Genomic DNA, 18,402 nt, shown 5'->3' with positions numbered 1-18,402 from the left:
TTCAATAAAAAACTCTCATTTATTTAAAATTGTGAAGTTTTAAATAAAAACTAAATATTGACTTAGCAATTTTAAATAGGTGAGAGTCTTTTACTGAAATGGTGGACAAATAATGTGGTTTACCATAAAGATGGTATAATTTCTCCATATATAGCCTATACCTGGTTTGCACTTTTCATTTTTGTTGCTTTGTCTTTCCCTTTCGTGTCATTTCCTCATTGGTTCTCTGCTATTTATAATTAATGGTAATGAACTATTCCTAAATATTCAAGCTGGGCCATCCACTTTTTTAGTGCTTACAGCTTAATGGCAATTGCCGGAGTCCTTAGCCAAAGAATTTTTTACAAGTATCTCCCCGCGCCTTCATTGAAACCTCTCACCAGTAATTACTGAAGATGTGCAGTTTGATCCTCACCCTTGTCATATAAGTGACTTTGTTGATTGGCCATATATAGTGGAGATGCCTATTAACATGGATCCGGTTCATGTGTGCCTTAAGAACACATATTAAACTATCCAATTTTAAAAATATTTTTCTCGAAAATTGAAAAAGTTATCAATACTTTTTTAATTTTCGGTAAAAAATTTTCCAAAAATAAAAATTATTGTATGTCCTTAAAGCACATATTAGCAAAATTCCATTAACATTACCACAAAAGGATTAGCAGAATTGTCCCATGACGACGGCTCTTATCATGGATTATTTATATCGAATCAATACAAAGTGTTAAGGACGTTTTGCAAGAAAATAAATAAATAAATAAAATAAGTGTAGCTTTTTACTTTCAATTAGTAATGAAATTGATACAGTAACAAGAATATTAGGGCTTTCATAGCTGTCCCTATTCAAGTCAATTAGAATTTGGTGCTAATTACCTATATCTCTAGCTCTGTACCAATCAATCGATTGAATTGAAACAACATGTAAACAAAGAAAAACACTACAAGGTGGAAAAATCTAAGATTGCCCCCTTTTTCTATTACAATTTAATTTTGTGTTAAATTATGAACAGTGAAGAAAAAGTTTTAAATACAATTAAAGTCACCACTTAACATAAAAAAAAATTGTTATAAAAAATGACGTAATTCTAGAATTACTCACTATCCAAACTTGTCAGGCTCAAAAACTCCACAATGACACCTGGGCATCACTCTCCATGTCATCCCAGTCGATATTATTACTATCCCCAACACAAGGAGGTGGAGATATTAAAAGCCCTTCAGCCATATTCACCAACAGGCCAGGCATGTCATACAGTTCCTCCTCATCCAAATAAACCACATTTTCTTGCACACCTGCTTTCTTCTCCACCACAGCACTCTCACCACAGCTTCCTAAAACCTCTTCACAATTCTTCAATTCCTCATCATCATCATCACCACCACCACCACCACCACCACATTCCCCACCAAACTCTCTAGGCCGAAAAGCCTCCGCCGCCTCCGCGGCAGCCCTCCTTATGTCCATGGCATCCTTTGAAGCAGGCATACGCAACCTCCAAGCTGAGTCCGCGAAGTTGATACACGCAGACTTTCCCCTAAGGACCAAAGCAGCCACATCATGAGCCCGTGCTGCCATATCTGGAGTTGGGTACGTCCCGAGCCATATCCTAGTCTTCTTCTTCGGCTCACGCACTTCGCAAACCCACTTGTTCTTGTTCCTCTTCCTCACTCCTCGATAAACTGGGTGGCGTGTCTCCTTGAATACTCTTCGACCCGCACACTTCTTGGGTGTCCTCGAAGCTAGTATAACTTCTTCATCGGAGTACTGAGCACCTTTGTGAGTTGAAGCTGAGGTGCCACTTCCAGCGTCGGATAAAGAAGAAGTCTCTGCTTTGTCAAAGGAAAACGAGTCAGACCCAAATGGATGAGGGTCTGAGTATTGGCTAAAGATATTCATTTGAGAGTGACTACGAGTACTGATTTGCTTTCAAAGTGATTTGCTTTGCTACTTGTTAATCTGTGAGGTTTGTGTCCGTTCTTGGTTTTTTGAAGCAGCCAAAGGAGTGAGTGTGGGACTCCTTTTATAGCTTGGTGTGGTAGAGACTGGTACACGTAGGTGAAACCTGAACACGAACACGGAGTTTCATAGGTTGACAGTGAGTTCCCAATTCCTAAAAGTCCTATTAGGCACACTGGTTTGTTGGTTTCTTTTTTTTTTTTTTGGGTTAAAAGTAGTTGTTGGTTTCACAATTCACACCTTTGAAATTGACCCTCTATTTTGTCAATTTCTCAATCTCCACGTAGTCCACTGTCTCCAGTTTGCTGTACCTAGTAAACCAAGTGTTCAGAGCGTGTAGTGAGCTGTTGAGGTGGCAAGATCTTAGACTAGTCTCACTCAAAATTGCACGTTTTACTTTTCCACTTTTCGATCTAGGCTGCCAGCTCACCCCTTGTTAAAGTTTAATACCATTACTTTAATATAAAAACAAAAAAGGGAGAAATTATCGTCATCCGTTACTAAAAAGTAGTATTTGATTTGTTCGTCATAGATACTACGTAGTTACTCAAAATAGCATTTTGTAAGCGACGGCATGCCACGATTTTACTTTGAATAGCAAGTTATAATGTTTTATTCCCCCACACCCCCTTTTTTTTTTTTTCATTTGGGGGCCAAGCGGGCCGCTGCCCGCTGGTTAATTATAATTGAATAATTAAGAGAAGGTTTAAGGTTTAACTAGATTAGATTAGACTAAAGCAAAAATTTTATCTTATATTAAAAAAAAAATAAAACTAGCAAGTTAAGAGTGATAAATAAAAAAGTGATAAGTCCTAATAAGAATAAATAAAAACTCGTTAATTGAACTATTGTGAAAATTGTTGTGTTAATAAAATTGTTGTGATGATGACTTGTGGGCTTGCCAAAGATCAACCGCCTTCTTGAATTTCAAAGAGTTGCTATCTTGGCTTATAAAATATTAATCAATATTACTAAGAAAATAAATAAACAATTATATGCTAATATAATTGCCATAAACAATATAATATAAAAGTAAACTTTAATTTATTTTTCATACATGGAATTCAATTCAGACTCATTATTATGATAGGTTTCACCATAATCTTAATTAAGTACAAATATATTTTTCGACAGCATTAAAATAAAAACAAAGAATCATTTCATAGTTAATTACAATAATATTAAGAGATTAATATGAATTTAAACATGTAATTTGATTACTTATAATAATTTGAGGAAATAAATCAATATGCAAGTACTAATAATATAGCAATATATTTGCAAAATAGTACATATGCCTAAATGCCATGTATACTTTTAAAAGATGACGTAGAATTCAACTTTTGTTAACAGTTTTGAGTTTATAGCAAAATCCCAGAGTTTGAAACTAAGAAACAGTAAGTAAATAAAAGACACTTAGTGCCATACCTTTTTTTTTTTGGAAGATATTTTTAGTGCCATATTAATTACAAAGACATGATGTAGTTTTTTTATATTTTTTTCTTAATTAAGCGAAAGTATGATTTTTTTTTTTGAGAAACAAAAAAAAAAAAAAAGAGAAGAAAAAGTATGATTTATTATTATTGTTATGTGAGACCCATTATTTAATACCTGACTCGTAGCAAGAATGGTGAAACAACTAATGGGTGACTAGGAAAGAAATTTTGTAATGGTGAGGTCTTGTGAATTTGCAAAATGCTCAAACTACATTGTAATATAATAGCTAACATCCTAACATTATATCTAACTTTTTATGGGGGCAATTGCCCCTGATCCCCTTTGCTCCGTCATTGTTATAACTTCATTGGTTATAAATAATAATTTATATTCATTTTAAAAGAGAATTCTTCACCATTTTATGAAAATTCACAAGAATTCTCGCAAAATTGATATTTGAAAAATTCTTGACTTAGTTGCATTTTGAGAACAAATTTATAATGATCTGTTAGCAGCATTTTAGTTGGGGAAAAATATTGTCTAAGGACAACAGAGATTTGTGCCTCTAAGCCTTTGTTTATCAATCATTTTTTTTTCATTGATTAACTCCAAATTTCTAATACACTCGAGTTTGCGATGACCCTGTCTCTAGCATCACTCTTTGCATAAGCCTTCTTTACCCTTTTACAAGACTATTCAATTTCTCTCATGGATCTCTTACTACCCTTAGTCCCAGCCACGAGTCTCCATTCTAGATTGGTTGCGATCATCAAATTGCCATAAATGGAATGAAAAGTGGGTCCATGTAAATGATCGAGACCTCACAAACAACCATTGATTCTTAGTTTTGGGACTGAAAAAGCTCGTCGATCCAAATGAATCATTCTTTTGGTCTCTCTTTGCCCCTGCCTTGAAATTGACCCACAACATAGCGCCCATTTGCTTCGCGCGCAGGAAGGCAATCAAGTTCAGTTCATGAGACCGCGGTGGAGTGGAGCAGAGATCTTTTTTTTCTTTTGGAAGATACAGGAGTGAAACAATCTACCTATTGATATTCGAAAAGCCAAAAGAGTCTTCCAATGTATCATTTCTGGGTCCAATTGCATCTCCTCTATTAATGGTAGTCGAGCCATCCTTTAAAGTCCCTAGAGGGAGTTTTTGACCCAAACTTTACTTGGATTAGTCCAAATTTGATCTCCTTTGGCACCAAAATGATGGATATCAAGCACAAAGTGGTCTCCTACTTGTGGTTTTTGTGTCACTCAACAAACACATCAGTAGAAAGTTAACAGAGGAACTGCCAATCGAAATGGCGCATAATATTAGAGACATGGATTTAATTTTTGAAATGTTAGGGGACAAAATTCAAGGGTGTGTTTTGTACTTTAACAACAGATCTTTAATTCTTCACTTCCAATAGGAGGAGTGTTAAGCAATGACAATAATTTAGTTTAGAGTAATATACTAATATTACTCCAAATTGGTTACAATTAGCTCAACTTGAAAGTTTCCTATTGTCAAAAAAGAGATTGAGAGTTCAAAACCCCACCTATATCAAAAAAATCAATTCATGTCTTAACCTGAAAATAAAGAGCAATTGTTATAGACTAGATGTCATTAGGTTTAAGTTCTATTGCATCTATTAGAAAAATTTTTTTTTTTGGAGGAAGAGCATAAACTTTTCATTAAGGAAAACTAGCAATGTCAGCCTGGACAACAAAAAGAGAAGGTGGTGGAACATCCTATATCTACACAACAAAATCCAAAATACATAAAGCATGCCGAGCTAAACTATAAGCAACTTTATTACCTTCTCTCTTTACATGAGAGTAACATAATTGAGTGAAAAATATTGCGTCAAAACGTACATCATCAATAAGAAAACTATCAGAGGACAAAAACATACTGTCATTGATCAGGGCTATCATAAGAACCTGAAAATCTCCTTCAAGAACCACCTGATTGAATCCCAAATCCGTTGCAAACTAAAGAGCTGTTGATGTTGCCTTCACTTCAATTTCCAATGAACTATAAACCTATAACAGTTGCTGAGATAGAGATGCCAGCATCGAACCATGGGCATCACGTAGCACCACTCCAATCCTAAGACTTGTGTTCCTTCGTAAAGATTGTGCCATCAAAGTTTATCTTTATCGTACCCAACGGTGGAGGTTGCCATTGACCCTATGTTATAGGAGGGAGAGACCGAGGGGATAGTTGGATTGACAAAAACTCTGCAAGTCGATCTTTTGCCTTGGATGCAAGCTGATGGGGACTGTAGCTAGGCTGGTGCAAGCGAACCTAGTTTCGTTGGGTCAATACTAACCAAGCAGTGACAGAAAAAAGTTCTAGATGATACTGTTCTTCAAGGTAAAAACAGATTCGTTATGAAAGAATTGAAGTTTTACAAAAGGACTTAGACCACTAACATCCTAATGCTACATCGAGTAGAAAACTTACTATCACGACCACGTGACAACTCTGAGTCCACGGACTACTTCTTTCCTTGAATTTGCACCAAACACAAATTTTCCTACTTGTGACTTTGAGACTCCACTCAAAGGTTTTGTACTTTGAAGGATCTTTGTGTAGCAACTGAATCACCACCAAAACTTGATTTTAGATCTAGACTTTGGTAGAGCTTTCCTTGTGTTTTAAGGTAAACACCTCTCAAATCTCACATGAGAGAAAACACAAAGCTATTGGAGAGTTCTAAAACGTGGCTAGAGTTTTTCCTTTCACTCGATTCAAACTTACACTTAAAACAAACTTTTAGCAAGCCTAAACTTAGACTCATTGTTTTGATCATGGTTTGCTAACATATACAAAATGAAGTTCTAATACATTTAGTTCGTAAAGTCTTAGAACCTAACACTTTTTACTCAATGGCTCTCTTAAGGATTCATGTACAATCTTTAAGGATTCACACAAAAGCTTTAATTAAATATTTTCTCAACTTTCAATCATTATACATTTCTAGTGTGGGTTGCACGTGCAAGGCACGTGCTGGCCATTTAGTGAGATAATTAATATCGATTTTTTTGTTGAAGAAGTATGAAGTCATGTACTTAAATTTAAAATAGCTATTTGAATATCTATATACTATGACAATTTCTTAGAACTTATTTACTAAATGTAATATATACTCACCAAAAAATGCTACAAAGAATGATAGTGAATGTCATCATCTTTCTACAATATTTAATTTTTTGCAATGAATGATAATATATGCTGTGGGGCTCGGCCCAAAAATGATGGGCTATTCCAAGCTCAGGCCCGTCCGAGGAGCGTCCTGTCCAACGAAAAGCCTGATATGAAGCGCTATTCAACCCCAATAGCGTCAAGGAAACCTGTCCGAGGAGTAACTCCTCCTCGGACATAGCGAAGCCCAGACGAGAAACTTGCCCCAGCCATTTCAGCTCGTCTCCCCAACATATAAAACGAATTAAATTCAAAATATCTCACGGAAGGCTACCACCACATTAATTGCGCCCCAACCACCCTCTTGGCCGCATTAATGAGGAAAAGACTCCTGAACAGTACCGCCTTGGCCTCTGCAACTCACAAAGGGTCTGATGAGGGCGTCTGATGGGACAGGTGCTCGAGTGGATGCTTGGATGATTAACAAGTGTAAGGCTGGGATGAAAAGAAGAAAAATATATAATGTAGTGGAGTCCCTCAAAGAAGGGGAGAACTGTATCAGAAACAAAGAAAAGAAATAAAATCAGACTTGAGGAATCCTTCTTGACGTTCTTATTTTCTTTCTGCAAACAGTACACTACATGCATTAGACCTGCTAGTTTCACTGAGGCCAAGTTCTTTAACCCATTCTCTACAAATAATTATTGTGGGTTGCGCTTTGGGCCAGGGCCTAATCAACACGAGTTGGGCCAGGAAAATCGTGTAACCACATATGCTACACTTTTTTTGAAGATCTTCATTAAATTAAATATTTGCAATCATCTACAATGAAGATTTTGTTATTCATATCTCATTCTTTATTATCTTATTTTATGAGTTTAACTACGGTGTTTAACTTACTTATTTTTAATGAATACCCTTTTAAGTAGGAAAAGAAATTAAAATAAGAATAAAATAACAAAAGACATATGTCATCAAAGTTTTTATTAGATAAAATTATAAGTGTAGAAGATTTAAACCTAATAAATTAGTGTTCTCTAGGTTACAAATAGAACACCATATATCATCATTCTAACTTTCTAAGCATAACTACCAGTCTACTACATAAAATTCAAAATACACAAAGAAGTTTTTTGGGACATTAAAATTTAGTAGGAGTATATTAGACATTGCACAATGGAATATTTTAGGAATTATAAGATTTTGTTAGCTAGGGTTTAACTAAGAGAGAAACAATAGGGGTATATGCTCATTTACAAAATATAAATGATGAAATTATTCAACTTTACTTTAGGGGGGAATGCAACCACCCTGAACATAAAGGAGGAAAGTGTTATTTCGTCAATTTGTGTGTGTGTAAAACAATATGTGTGTGTGTGTGTTTTTATTTTTATTTTTTAAAAAAAACTTGAAACAATGTGTAAAAAAAAAAAATTGACCTAAAAAAATTATGCATTAAACAATGAATTTTAGTTCAACAAATTGAATAAACCAAAAAAAGAAGTCTAGAAACACAACAACAAGTCACGATATTTTTACAATATCTTTATTTTTAGCTATGGTGGGTCCTAGTCTAATATTTTATTATTTTATTTTAAAGTAATGTTACGTCTACAATATTTTCATAACAAATTTTAAATGGTAAATTGCTACTGGTTTTATTGGGCTAACCACTTTTAACTGTGTATTTAAAAATAGAATAAAAAGCCAATTGAAGAAAATTGTGCCTAAAACAATGAGTTTTGGCTTACTAAATTTGACCAAACAAAAAAAGAAGTTTAGGAACACAACAAAATGTCACACAAAAAAGAAGTTTAGGAATATAACAAAACGTCACAACATTTTTGTAATATTTTTTATTTCCAGCTGTGGTAGGTCCCAATTTGATATTTTATTATTTAATTTTTACGTTCACAACATTTTCACAATAAATTTTAGGTAAAAAATTATTGCTGGCTTTAAAATTATGCATTAAAAAAAAAAAAGCAAAAAGACAATACAAGAAAATTGTGCGTGAAACGTTCTGTGAATTTTGGTTCACCAAATTTGACTATATATACTAAAAAAGAAGTCTAAGAATATAACAAAATATTACAAAATTTTCACAATACTTTTATTTTTAGGATCCAGATAGATATATTTTTATTTTATTTGAGAGAAATGCTACATCCATAACATTTTTAGAACAAATTATAAATGACAAGTTGTTATTGGTTTTAAATTGAACCCACTACTGATATTACTTTTTATCCTTCAAAAATACCTTGCCACATAAAATTTGTTACAAAATTATTGTGACAATGTTGTGGACATTGCATTTCGTTTTATTTTATTTTGATCTATAAGGAACTGAGATCTCGCGATTGTGAAAATATTGTGACAAGAAGAAGATGCTATATCATTTTCATAATACATTTATTTTTAGTTGTGATTTTTCTCAGTCTCTTATTTTAGTATTTTATTTTGACCTTTAAAAAATGGACACCTCAATATATACCACAAAACATTTATTTTCAGTTGTGGTTGGTCGCAGTTTTATATTTTATTATTTTATTTTGACTTATAAAAAATTGACACTTTAATAATTGTGAAAGTATTGTGAAATTTGTTATATCAGTATATATATATATATATATATATATATATATATATATATATATATATATATATATATATATATAAAAAAAAAAAAAAGTACAAACGGGAGGTTGGAAAAAAAAAAAAAACTGTAGCTACTGTTCAAAACGTCAAAAAAAAAAAAGAAAAAAAAAAGTGACTCACCAAAATATCACTGTAGATGAACAGTAAAATACGTTGAGTGAACAGTATCAAAACATTGCAGTGACATAGCCACTTTTTATATAGTTAATAGACGTTAGTCAATAGACATCCTATTTTGTATATATCGAAAGTGCATATTAACACTGGTACTATATATATCAGCTTGTGCTCATAGTTAGCACGTATTATGTAAGAAACGTATGCCGGAATGGTTTTGGAATTTGGATTTGATTACTTCTCCGTGTCCCAAGTACTGGACAAGTGTAGAACTTATAAGTACAACCCCCCTTGACATATCCTGAATTCTTGATAAGATCTAAAATGACGTCGTTTTCATCAACCAGTACCCCTTTTTTTTTTTTTTTGGGTCAAAATGTAAAAAAATGTAAAACTGACTCTTTAAGTTTCACTAAAATTTATTTTAGGCCTTTAACAAGTTTCTGTTAATTCAGTCCTCTAAATTTCGAAAGTGCTCAATCAAGGCCTTTGTTAGACTTCTGTTAATTTTGTCGTTAGCTCCTCCCAAAATTGCGCTGTTTTAGTGTTATTTAATATTTAATTAATAAATTTATTATTTATTTCAAAATTAAAAAAAATAAAATACTGAGATGAAAGCATAACAACATACCCAGGAGCCTAATCCAAAGAGAGAGAAATTGTGAAATCGAGAGAGAGTGGGATGAGAGAGGGAGCAAGTGCTTGGTCAAAGATGTGGAAATCTAGAATCGGATATTTTTTAAAGCATTTTTGTTGGCTCCAGGTTAGTTCTTCGCTGGAAGTTTCATCCACAAATACAAGGATAAAAACAAGCAAGATTAATAAAATTTTCGCCACAATACATGTACTATCTTTATTGGACTATACTTTTGTTTGCTAGAGAATATTTTACTCAATACTTTTGAAAGTTTAGGCTTGAATTTTGATTTATTAAACAGTTTCAAATCTACTGGGGTCTTGATCACTCTCTCTCTCCAAAATGGGGCTAACCACAAAGTTATCAGAGGTCTAACGGAGGCCTTAATTAATAAATTTATTATTTATTTCAAAATTTTAAAAAATAAAATACTGAGATGAAAGCGTAACAACATACCCAGGAGCCTAATCCAAAGAGAGAGAAATTGTGAAATCGAGAGAGAGTGGGATGAGAGAGGGAGCATGCTGGGTCAAAGATGTGGAAATTTGGAATCAGATATTTTTTAAAGCATTTTTGTCGACTCCAGGTTAGTTCTTCGCCGGAAGTTTCATCCACAAATACAAGGATAAAAACAAGCAAGATTAATAAAAGTTTCGCCACAATACGTGTACTATCTTTATTGGACTATACTTTTGTTTGCTAGAGAATATTTTACTCAATACTTTTGAAAGTTTAGGCTTGAATTTTGATTTATTAAACAGTTTCAAATCTACTGGGGTCTTGATCACTCTCTCTCTCCAAAATGGGGCTAACCACAAAGTTATCAGAGGTCTAACGGAGGCCTTAATTAATAAATTTATTATTTATTTCAAAATTTTAAAAAATAAAATACTGAGATGAAAGCGTAACAACATACCCAGGAGCCTAATCCAAAGAGAGAGAAATTGTGAAATCGAGAGAGAGTGGGATGAGAGAGGGAGCATGCTGGGTCAAAGATGTGGAAATTTGGAATCAGATATTTTTTAAAGCATTTTTGTCGACTCCAGGTTAGTTCTTCGCCGGAAGTTTCATCCACAAATACAAGGATAAAAACAAGCAAGATTAATAAAAGTTTCGCCACAATACGTGTACTATCTTTATTGGACTATACTTTTGTTTGCTAGAGAATATTTTACTCAATACTTTTGAAAGTTTAGGCTTGAATTTTGATTTATTAAACAGTTTCAAATCTACTAGGGTCTCGACCACTCTCTCTCTCTCTCTCTCTCCAAAATGGGGCTAACCACAAAGTTAACAGAGGTCTAACGGAGGCCTTGATTGATCATTTTTGAAACTTAAAGAATTGAGTTGACAAAAAATAAAGTTAAAGGACTGAAATGAAATCTAGTGAAATTTAGAGAGTTAGTTTTACATTTTATTTATTTTATTTATAAGATTAACCAATACTTGATGAACTGGTTTGTAACTGTGTCCTACGAGGTTTCGCCCACGGGTTCACATGGACAACGTGTCCTTTTCAGGGGTCATTCTACTGTACCCCCTATTTTTTTTAGGGGGTACGGTACCCACCCAAATCTATACCGTTAATTAGTGTTATTTTAATTGTGACCGTTGATTTAAGTTTAGTGCGAAACCTGTTACCGAGAGACTAGGTTAGTATATAAAAGCCAAAAAAAAAACGAAAAACAGGTGATTCTCTCTTATCTTCATATCCTCTCTCTCTCTCTCTCTCGTGTGCTCCCTCTTTTTCCTTCTCTTAAAAAACCTCAAATTGCTTCTTCTCCCATGTCCGTCAACTTCACTTCATCCCATCAACGTCCTCATTTACTCACCGCTGAGGGTTTTTTAAGGGATCAACTCGTTTTGATTTTGTTTAAGGGTAAGAATCAAACAAAACCCTAATTTCTCTGTCATTGTTTTGTGCCCCTTTTTCTTTTTTGATTTTTGAGAAAATTTTGGAATTTCGCTCTTAAATTTCATTTCACTGTAACGTTGGCAAATTTCTATGCTGGTGAGGTTCCAATTTTGTTCTTTCATATAAGTGGCACAGAAGGTGCTTGTTGAAATGCTTTTTAGGGATTCAATTTTTCCAAAACTTGTGGCTTTGTGTTCTGCTCATCAGGGGGTGTGGGTTCTTGTTAGTGTGGTGTTGAAATTTTATTTGTATTTATTTTATTGGTTAGCAGAGGAAAAAGGCAACAACTATGTATTTAAGGGGGAAGGGTTTTTATAAAGAAATAAATTTTTTCTTTTATGTCCTAGGGAGGACACGGGTATAGAGTTGCTATTTCTTTGTTTCTATTTCATTTCTTTTCTATGTGGCGTACAACTAAGTTGTAATTCTGTAGCTGTTGCAGCATCTCGGAATCAAATTTTGAATTTTGTTTTGAGTGTTTTCTAGTTTTAGAGTTTTAGAGTTTGAGAGCTGTTGTGTTGCATTTAGGCTAGTACAGAATTGGGTTTTTTGTACTTTTGGTTGCTATTTGCATCTCAGGTTGTTTCTGGTGTCTGTGCTAATAAAATTTTCTGATTTATCAAAAAAAAAAAAAAAATTAAAGAGATTGTAGATCAAAATAATGAAATTTTTAGAAACATCATGTTATTTTATATTGACATGTTGAATCAGTCAATAGCATTTTTGGATGGCCAACTAGAATGAAACGGACTACTACTTTTTATGCTAGTGCTTGCTCAATGGCAATGTCTTTTTTTTTTTTTTTTTTTTTTTTATATGACTGTCTCACTAGGTAAATTTAGTTGCTCATGTCATAGACCTGCTCATGTCCAATTTCAAGGCACACATTACCTCTCTCCCTTTTTTTTTTCTTGATAAAAGAAAAAACCTCACTGCCATATAGAACTTTGAAGTGATGTGATTATCAACTTGAGACCAGGCTTAAGTCGATTCACTAGGACTTTTGCAGCAACTTGTTCCTAGTCACTTCAATGCATTGCCCATATGCTTGCTTGAGTCTTGATATTCTGTTATTTGGGTAAATGTTAGTGCAAACCGGTTATTGCATACAACTATGCACACACTTCTTGCACTGAAATCATGACAGTTATGTGCTACAATTGTTATGTGTTAGTATGAAATAAAAATTGCCCATATTATTTACTCTTCTTTTCTTCACCAGCCTATGGAAGTACTTGTTTTATAGGGTTTTAACTTAAATTAGCACAATCCTATTTACTAAGCAAATAGCACGATTTTTACATTCCATCCATTGATGAGACCGGCTGAATCAACCCTTACAATTGGAACTGTTACTGTTTCAATCAATCTGACCATTTCACATGCCACTGAACTGAGTTCATCTATCCCCTGCATCTCAGTATCATTCTACTGAATGAACTTCAATGCCTTAGAATCACTGTCCTCCATATCCTGAAATGAGTCTCTCATAATAAGTTGCAAAGATTGAATTGCATTAATTTCTGAAACCTCCCAAGGCAAGCAAATAGGCAAAATAGCCAACAACCCCACCAACAGATTCCCTCACGCCTTAAACCATTGCACTTCTTATTCTTCTTTACTCACCAGATCCTAGGACTTTTTCTCTCCCAATTTAGACCAATAGACTGAGAGGAGGTCAAAAGCTAAAGCTAAAGCTATAGCTAGGTAGTTCTATACTATACTTCTGTGGATTTCTATTATGGTGCCTGCTTTGCTTGCTTTACCTCTAATCATAACATAGTCCCTCCATCCCATGTGTGTTGTTGCAGTGAAAATTTGCATAGCGTGTAAATATATGAGTTCCAAGGTCAGGCTGCTACTGGCTTGGTCTTTGAGAGACTTGATTAAAGAGGTGGACAAAAAGACACCCATATTTCTACTCATAACTGAGATTTTAAGAAAGCTTCTGCGGGCCATATTGGCCTTTTCTTTAATTTAAAAAGCAGACACACTTTGTTAAGTGTTACTCTAATTCAAGGGATATTTGAATCGCTTTATTAATTAACTTCCTCCTTTATTTTTTTTCTTCTTCTTTTGCCCTTATGTTCCTCCTTTGTTTAATTTGATTGAATGTTCCTATTGCTGTCCGGAACTTGAATTTTTTTTTGTTGTTAACTTCCCCCCCCCCCCCCTCATTGTTTGACAAATAATAAACATTTCTAGGATCTTTCAACTGTGAAATTTATTTACTTTTTAATGTATGTTATTGCTTACCTTGTTTTTATTTCATGCTATATTGCGATAGGAGTATGGGGAGAGTGAAGAACATTGAAGAGCAAGATGCTCTCCAAGTTAGCCCTCCGAAAAGACCACTTGGATCATTTTTTATTTATTAGTAAGATTCACGCAATTCATTATATATTCACTTGTTTTACAGTTTTCACATAATTTGCTTTAATTGCTTCTTTATCAACAGTGTCTACTTTTTGTAGGAGAACTGGTCGGAACGTTTGCGATACAAGTTGGCATCAAATCTAGTGCTTTCAAAAGAAAATGAACAATTTTCCAAAATAATAGAAAATGCTAGAAATATTCCACTACATGATTATTTTCGGTCACTCAAATGACAGTGATTTGTATAAATTGATGACTGAATTTTTTGGAAAATGCTGCAATTTAGGGAATTTTCTCTTTTATTGAAAGGGAGATTGAATTTGTATCATTCATGAATCATGATTACAAATGTATGTGTTGTATGCACACATGCAATGTAGTTGACAATTAGATTTGTGATGTTGCCCGTGTGAGGTTGGCTAGGAGTGCTCGTGTTTACTGAAAACAATTGAATGTAATTGTTAACTATTGATAACATTGCATTTTGGTAGACTTTGAAATCTAAAATTATTTTGAAATGTAGTTATAGCTTGCTGCTGCTTAGGTGTGTTTTCGCTTTTGCTTGGTTGCTTCATTTTGTTATTTCCTAACAAGAATATCATTAGCTATTTTAATTAGAATGCATAATTTATTTACTTCTAAATTTTACACTCTTTCCCTTCATATCTGGGATATCAAGTTCTTCAAGAACATGCTTTAAGGCTTAAATTTGTTTTAAGTTTCAATTTCAAGTTCTTCAAGAAAACACACTGAGGCCTAAATTGTTTTAGGTTTTGATACTATTATGGTCATTTTCAAAATATTTAGTATTGTAATCATTCTAGGTATTTTTAGCGCTACTTTGTTCATTTTTAATGATTTTTTTTTATTAATTTTGAAAGTTTAAAAATGTATTTTAGTCATTTTATATATTTTTAGGACTATTTTTTGAAATACTTAATTTTCAGGTATTTCTGTTAATTTTCAAGTTTGTAACTATTTTGGGAAAATTCATTGTTAACATTTTAATTATTACCTTATGAATCAATAAAAGTATATATGAAATTGGTATTGCCTAATGTGACTAAAAAATAATAGAACTATTTTTTTTTTTTTAGAAAAAATAAATAGAACTATTGAATATAACAAAAGTATGATCATATGTGATTTGGTACTGCCCAATGTGACATTAGAACTATCAAATGTGAGAAAAGAATAATGGTACCACCAAATGTAACAAAAGTATAATCAAATGTGAAGTTGGTATTGCCTAATGTAACAATGAAACTGTCAAATGTGAGAAAAAAGTAAGGGTACTACTGAATGTGGCAAAAGTACGGTCATTAGGTTCTAAGCGTATTTAAGTAAATTTTTAGTTTACGAGGTCATTTCGGCCATTTTTTAGGTTTCAGTGTCATTAAGTTATTTTTTAGGTTCTAAGGGTCTTTTAGTAATTTTAAAGAGTTTCAAAAGTATTTTGATCATTTTTAAGTGTTATGGGGTATTTTTGGTCATTGTTTTAGGTTTTTTGGTTATTTTGATCATTTTTTTATGTTTTAGAGTAATTTTGGACATTTTTTTAGGTTTTAGGGTCATTTGGTCATTTTTTAGGTTCTAAGTGTATTTCAGTAATTGTTAAAATTTTTGGGTGTATTTTTGCCATTCTAAAGTTTAATGAGGTATTTTAGTCATTTTATAGGTTTCAAGAGCATTTCAAATTTTTTTAAGGTTTTAGGGTCATTTCGGTAATTTTTTAGGTTTAAGGTGCATTACGGTCATTTTTTAGGTTTTAAGGGCATTATTATCACTTTTTAAGTTACAAGATCATTTCAATCATTTTTTAGGTTTCATGGTCATTTAGGTAATTTTTTTTTGTATCTAAGGGTATTTTGATTATTTTTTAGGTTTAGAGGGTATTTCAATCATTTTTAGATTTTAGGGTCATCGCAATCATTTTTTAGGTTTTAAGGATATCCCAATAATTTTTTAGAGTTTTAGGGTTACTTTTGGTAATTTTTTAATTGTTAGAATGCGTTTTGGTAATTTTTGTATATTTAAGGGTATTTTGGAATTTTAGAGACTTTAGGAGTATTTTTGTTATATATATTCTTCTATTATTAGGTAATTTGGTAGGCTTGGTTTGGGTTGGCTACGCCCATATTTAATGTTGGTATGGTTAATGTGATTATGAGACTGTCAAATGTGACAAAAGAACTGTTATATTGTGTAGTTCCAACATCACATGTGAGGATGAAACCGTCAAATGTGACAAAAAAGTAAGGGAACTACCAAATGTGACAAAAGAACTGTTACATGTGATGTTGGAACTGCACAATGTGAGGATAGAACCGTCAAATGTGAGAAAAAAAGTAAGGGAACCACTAAATGTGACAAAAGAACTATCACATGTGATGTTGGAACCACACAATGTGAGGATGGATCCGTCAAATGTGAGAAAAAAAGTAAGGGAACTATCAAATGTGAGAAAAAACTGTCACATGTAATGTTGGAGCTGCACAATGTGAGGATGGAACCATCAAATGTGAGAAAAAAGTAAGGGAACCACCAAATGTGAGAAAAGAACTGTCACATGTGATGTTGAAACTGCAAAATGTGAAGATGGAACCGTCAAGTGTGAGAAAAAAGTAAGGAAACCATCCAATGTGACAAAAGAACTGTCACATGTGATATTGGAATCACACAATGTGAGGATGGAACCATCAAATGTGAATAAAAAAAGTAAAGGAACCATCAAATGTGAGAAAAAAATGTCACATGTGATGTTGGAACTGCACAATGTGAGGATGAAACCATCAAATGTGAGAAAAAAGTAAGGGAACCACCCAATGTGACAAAAGAACTGTCACATGTGATGTTGGAACCACACAATGTGAGGATGGAATCGTCAAATGTGAAAAAAAAAAGTAAGGGAACTACCAAATGTGAGAAAATGAGTGTTAAAGGGGTTTCAGTCTTGTCTAAAAGGCAAAAAAAAATTGAAAAAAAATAAAAGAGAATGAAAATAAAGAATAAGAGAGCTGGACCCGCGGCCACCAGTGGTTGTGACGCCGATGAGAAGCACCACCAACGGCGATAGGTGTGAGTGGAAGCAGAAGCTCGGCCACGGCTGAGCTTGAGAGAAGGAGAAAACAGAGAAACCCAGATGAGAGAGAGAGAGAGAGAGAGAGAGAGAGAGAGAGAGAGAGAGAGAGAGAGAGAGAGAGAGAGAGAGAGAGAGAGAGAGAGAAAGAGAGAGAGAGAGAGAGAGAGAGAGAGAGAGAGAAATAGTGAGATGAGGCGAATGCCATAGCGGCAAGCATCACCGGTTATGGTGAGGGATTTGGTGGCTGCTAGCTATAGCCATGGAGATTCAGCCATAAACAAAGGTTTGGTGGAAGATACAAATATTTTGAATTTTTTTGGATATGATGAGAAGCTTAGGCAGGAAGCAGTGAGGAGAGAGCAAATTGAATTGGCAAAGAGCCGAGCACACGGATTGCCAGCCTGGTATGATGAGGTTTCAAGTAAATGAGTCTTTAAATTAAATAGATGGCTGAGATTTGTGGGGTATTGCAATACCTATTGGATGTGAATCCATTTTTTATTATAGGAAAGCACAGCATGGTGGTACTACTCAATGTAAAGATAGTACCATTAAATGTGAGAGAAAATAAGGCAATCAGGGAATGTGATAAAAGTGCAGTGACATGTGATGTAGGTGCTACATAATGTGAAGATAGTACCATTAAATGTAAGAAAAAAAATAAGGAAATTATTGAATGTGACAAAAGTACAGTTACATATGATGTTAGTACTGCTCAATATGAGGATGGTACCATAAAATGTGAAAAAAAAAATAAAGGAACCATCGAATGCGACAAAAGTACAGTCACATGTAATGTTGGTACTGCGCAATGTGAGGCTGGTATCATAAAATGTGAGGAAAAATAAAAGAACCACTGAATGTGACAAAAGTGCAGTCACATATGATGTTGATATTGCGCAATGTGAGGAAGATATCATAAAATGTGAGAAAAAAAATAAGGAAATCACCAAATATGACAAAAGTACAATCATATGTAATATTGGTACTACGTAATGTAAGGATGGTACCATAAAATGTGAGAAAAAAATATGAGAACCATCGAATGTGACAAAAGTACAGTCACATGTGATGTT

General features: G+C 33.6%; 1 protein-coding gene and 1 long non-coding RNA gene across 2 annotated transcripts; one reads left to right on the top strand and one right to left on the bottom strand.

The window, feature by feature from the left end:
- Positions 1-757: 757 nt before the first annotated feature.
- LOC126709823 (dehydration-responsive element-binding protein 1A-like) lies at positions 758-2,010 on the bottom strand. The gene has a single exon (XM_050410169.1). It carries the CDS (start codon positions 1,898-1,900, stop codon positions 1,121-1,123), a length of 780 nt encoding a protein of 259 aa, XP_050266126.1. The 5' UTR covers positions 1,901-2,010; the 3' UTR covers positions 758-1,120.
- Positions 2,011-11,627: 9,617 nt separating this feature from the next.
- LOC126709747 (uncharacterized) lies at positions 11,628-14,766 on the top strand. The gene is made up of 3 exons (XR_007649472.1): positions 11,628-11,832; positions 14,156-14,245; positions 14,343-14,766. It is a non-coding gene; the product is annotated as an uncharacterized LOC126709747 (long non-coding RNA).
- The last annotated feature ends 3,636 nt before the right edge of the window (positions 14,767-18,402 follow it).

This window comes from Quercus robur, chromosome 12 (assembly GCF_932294415.1).
Source record: "Quercus robur chromosome 12, dhQueRobu3.1, whole genome shotgun sequence".
NCBI lineage: Eukaryota > Viridiplantae > Streptophyta > Magnoliopsida > Fagales > Fagaceae > Quercus > Quercus robur.
The sequence above is the reverse complement of the archived record's forward strand: the minus strand, read 5'-3'. Positions and strand labels throughout refer to the sequence as shown.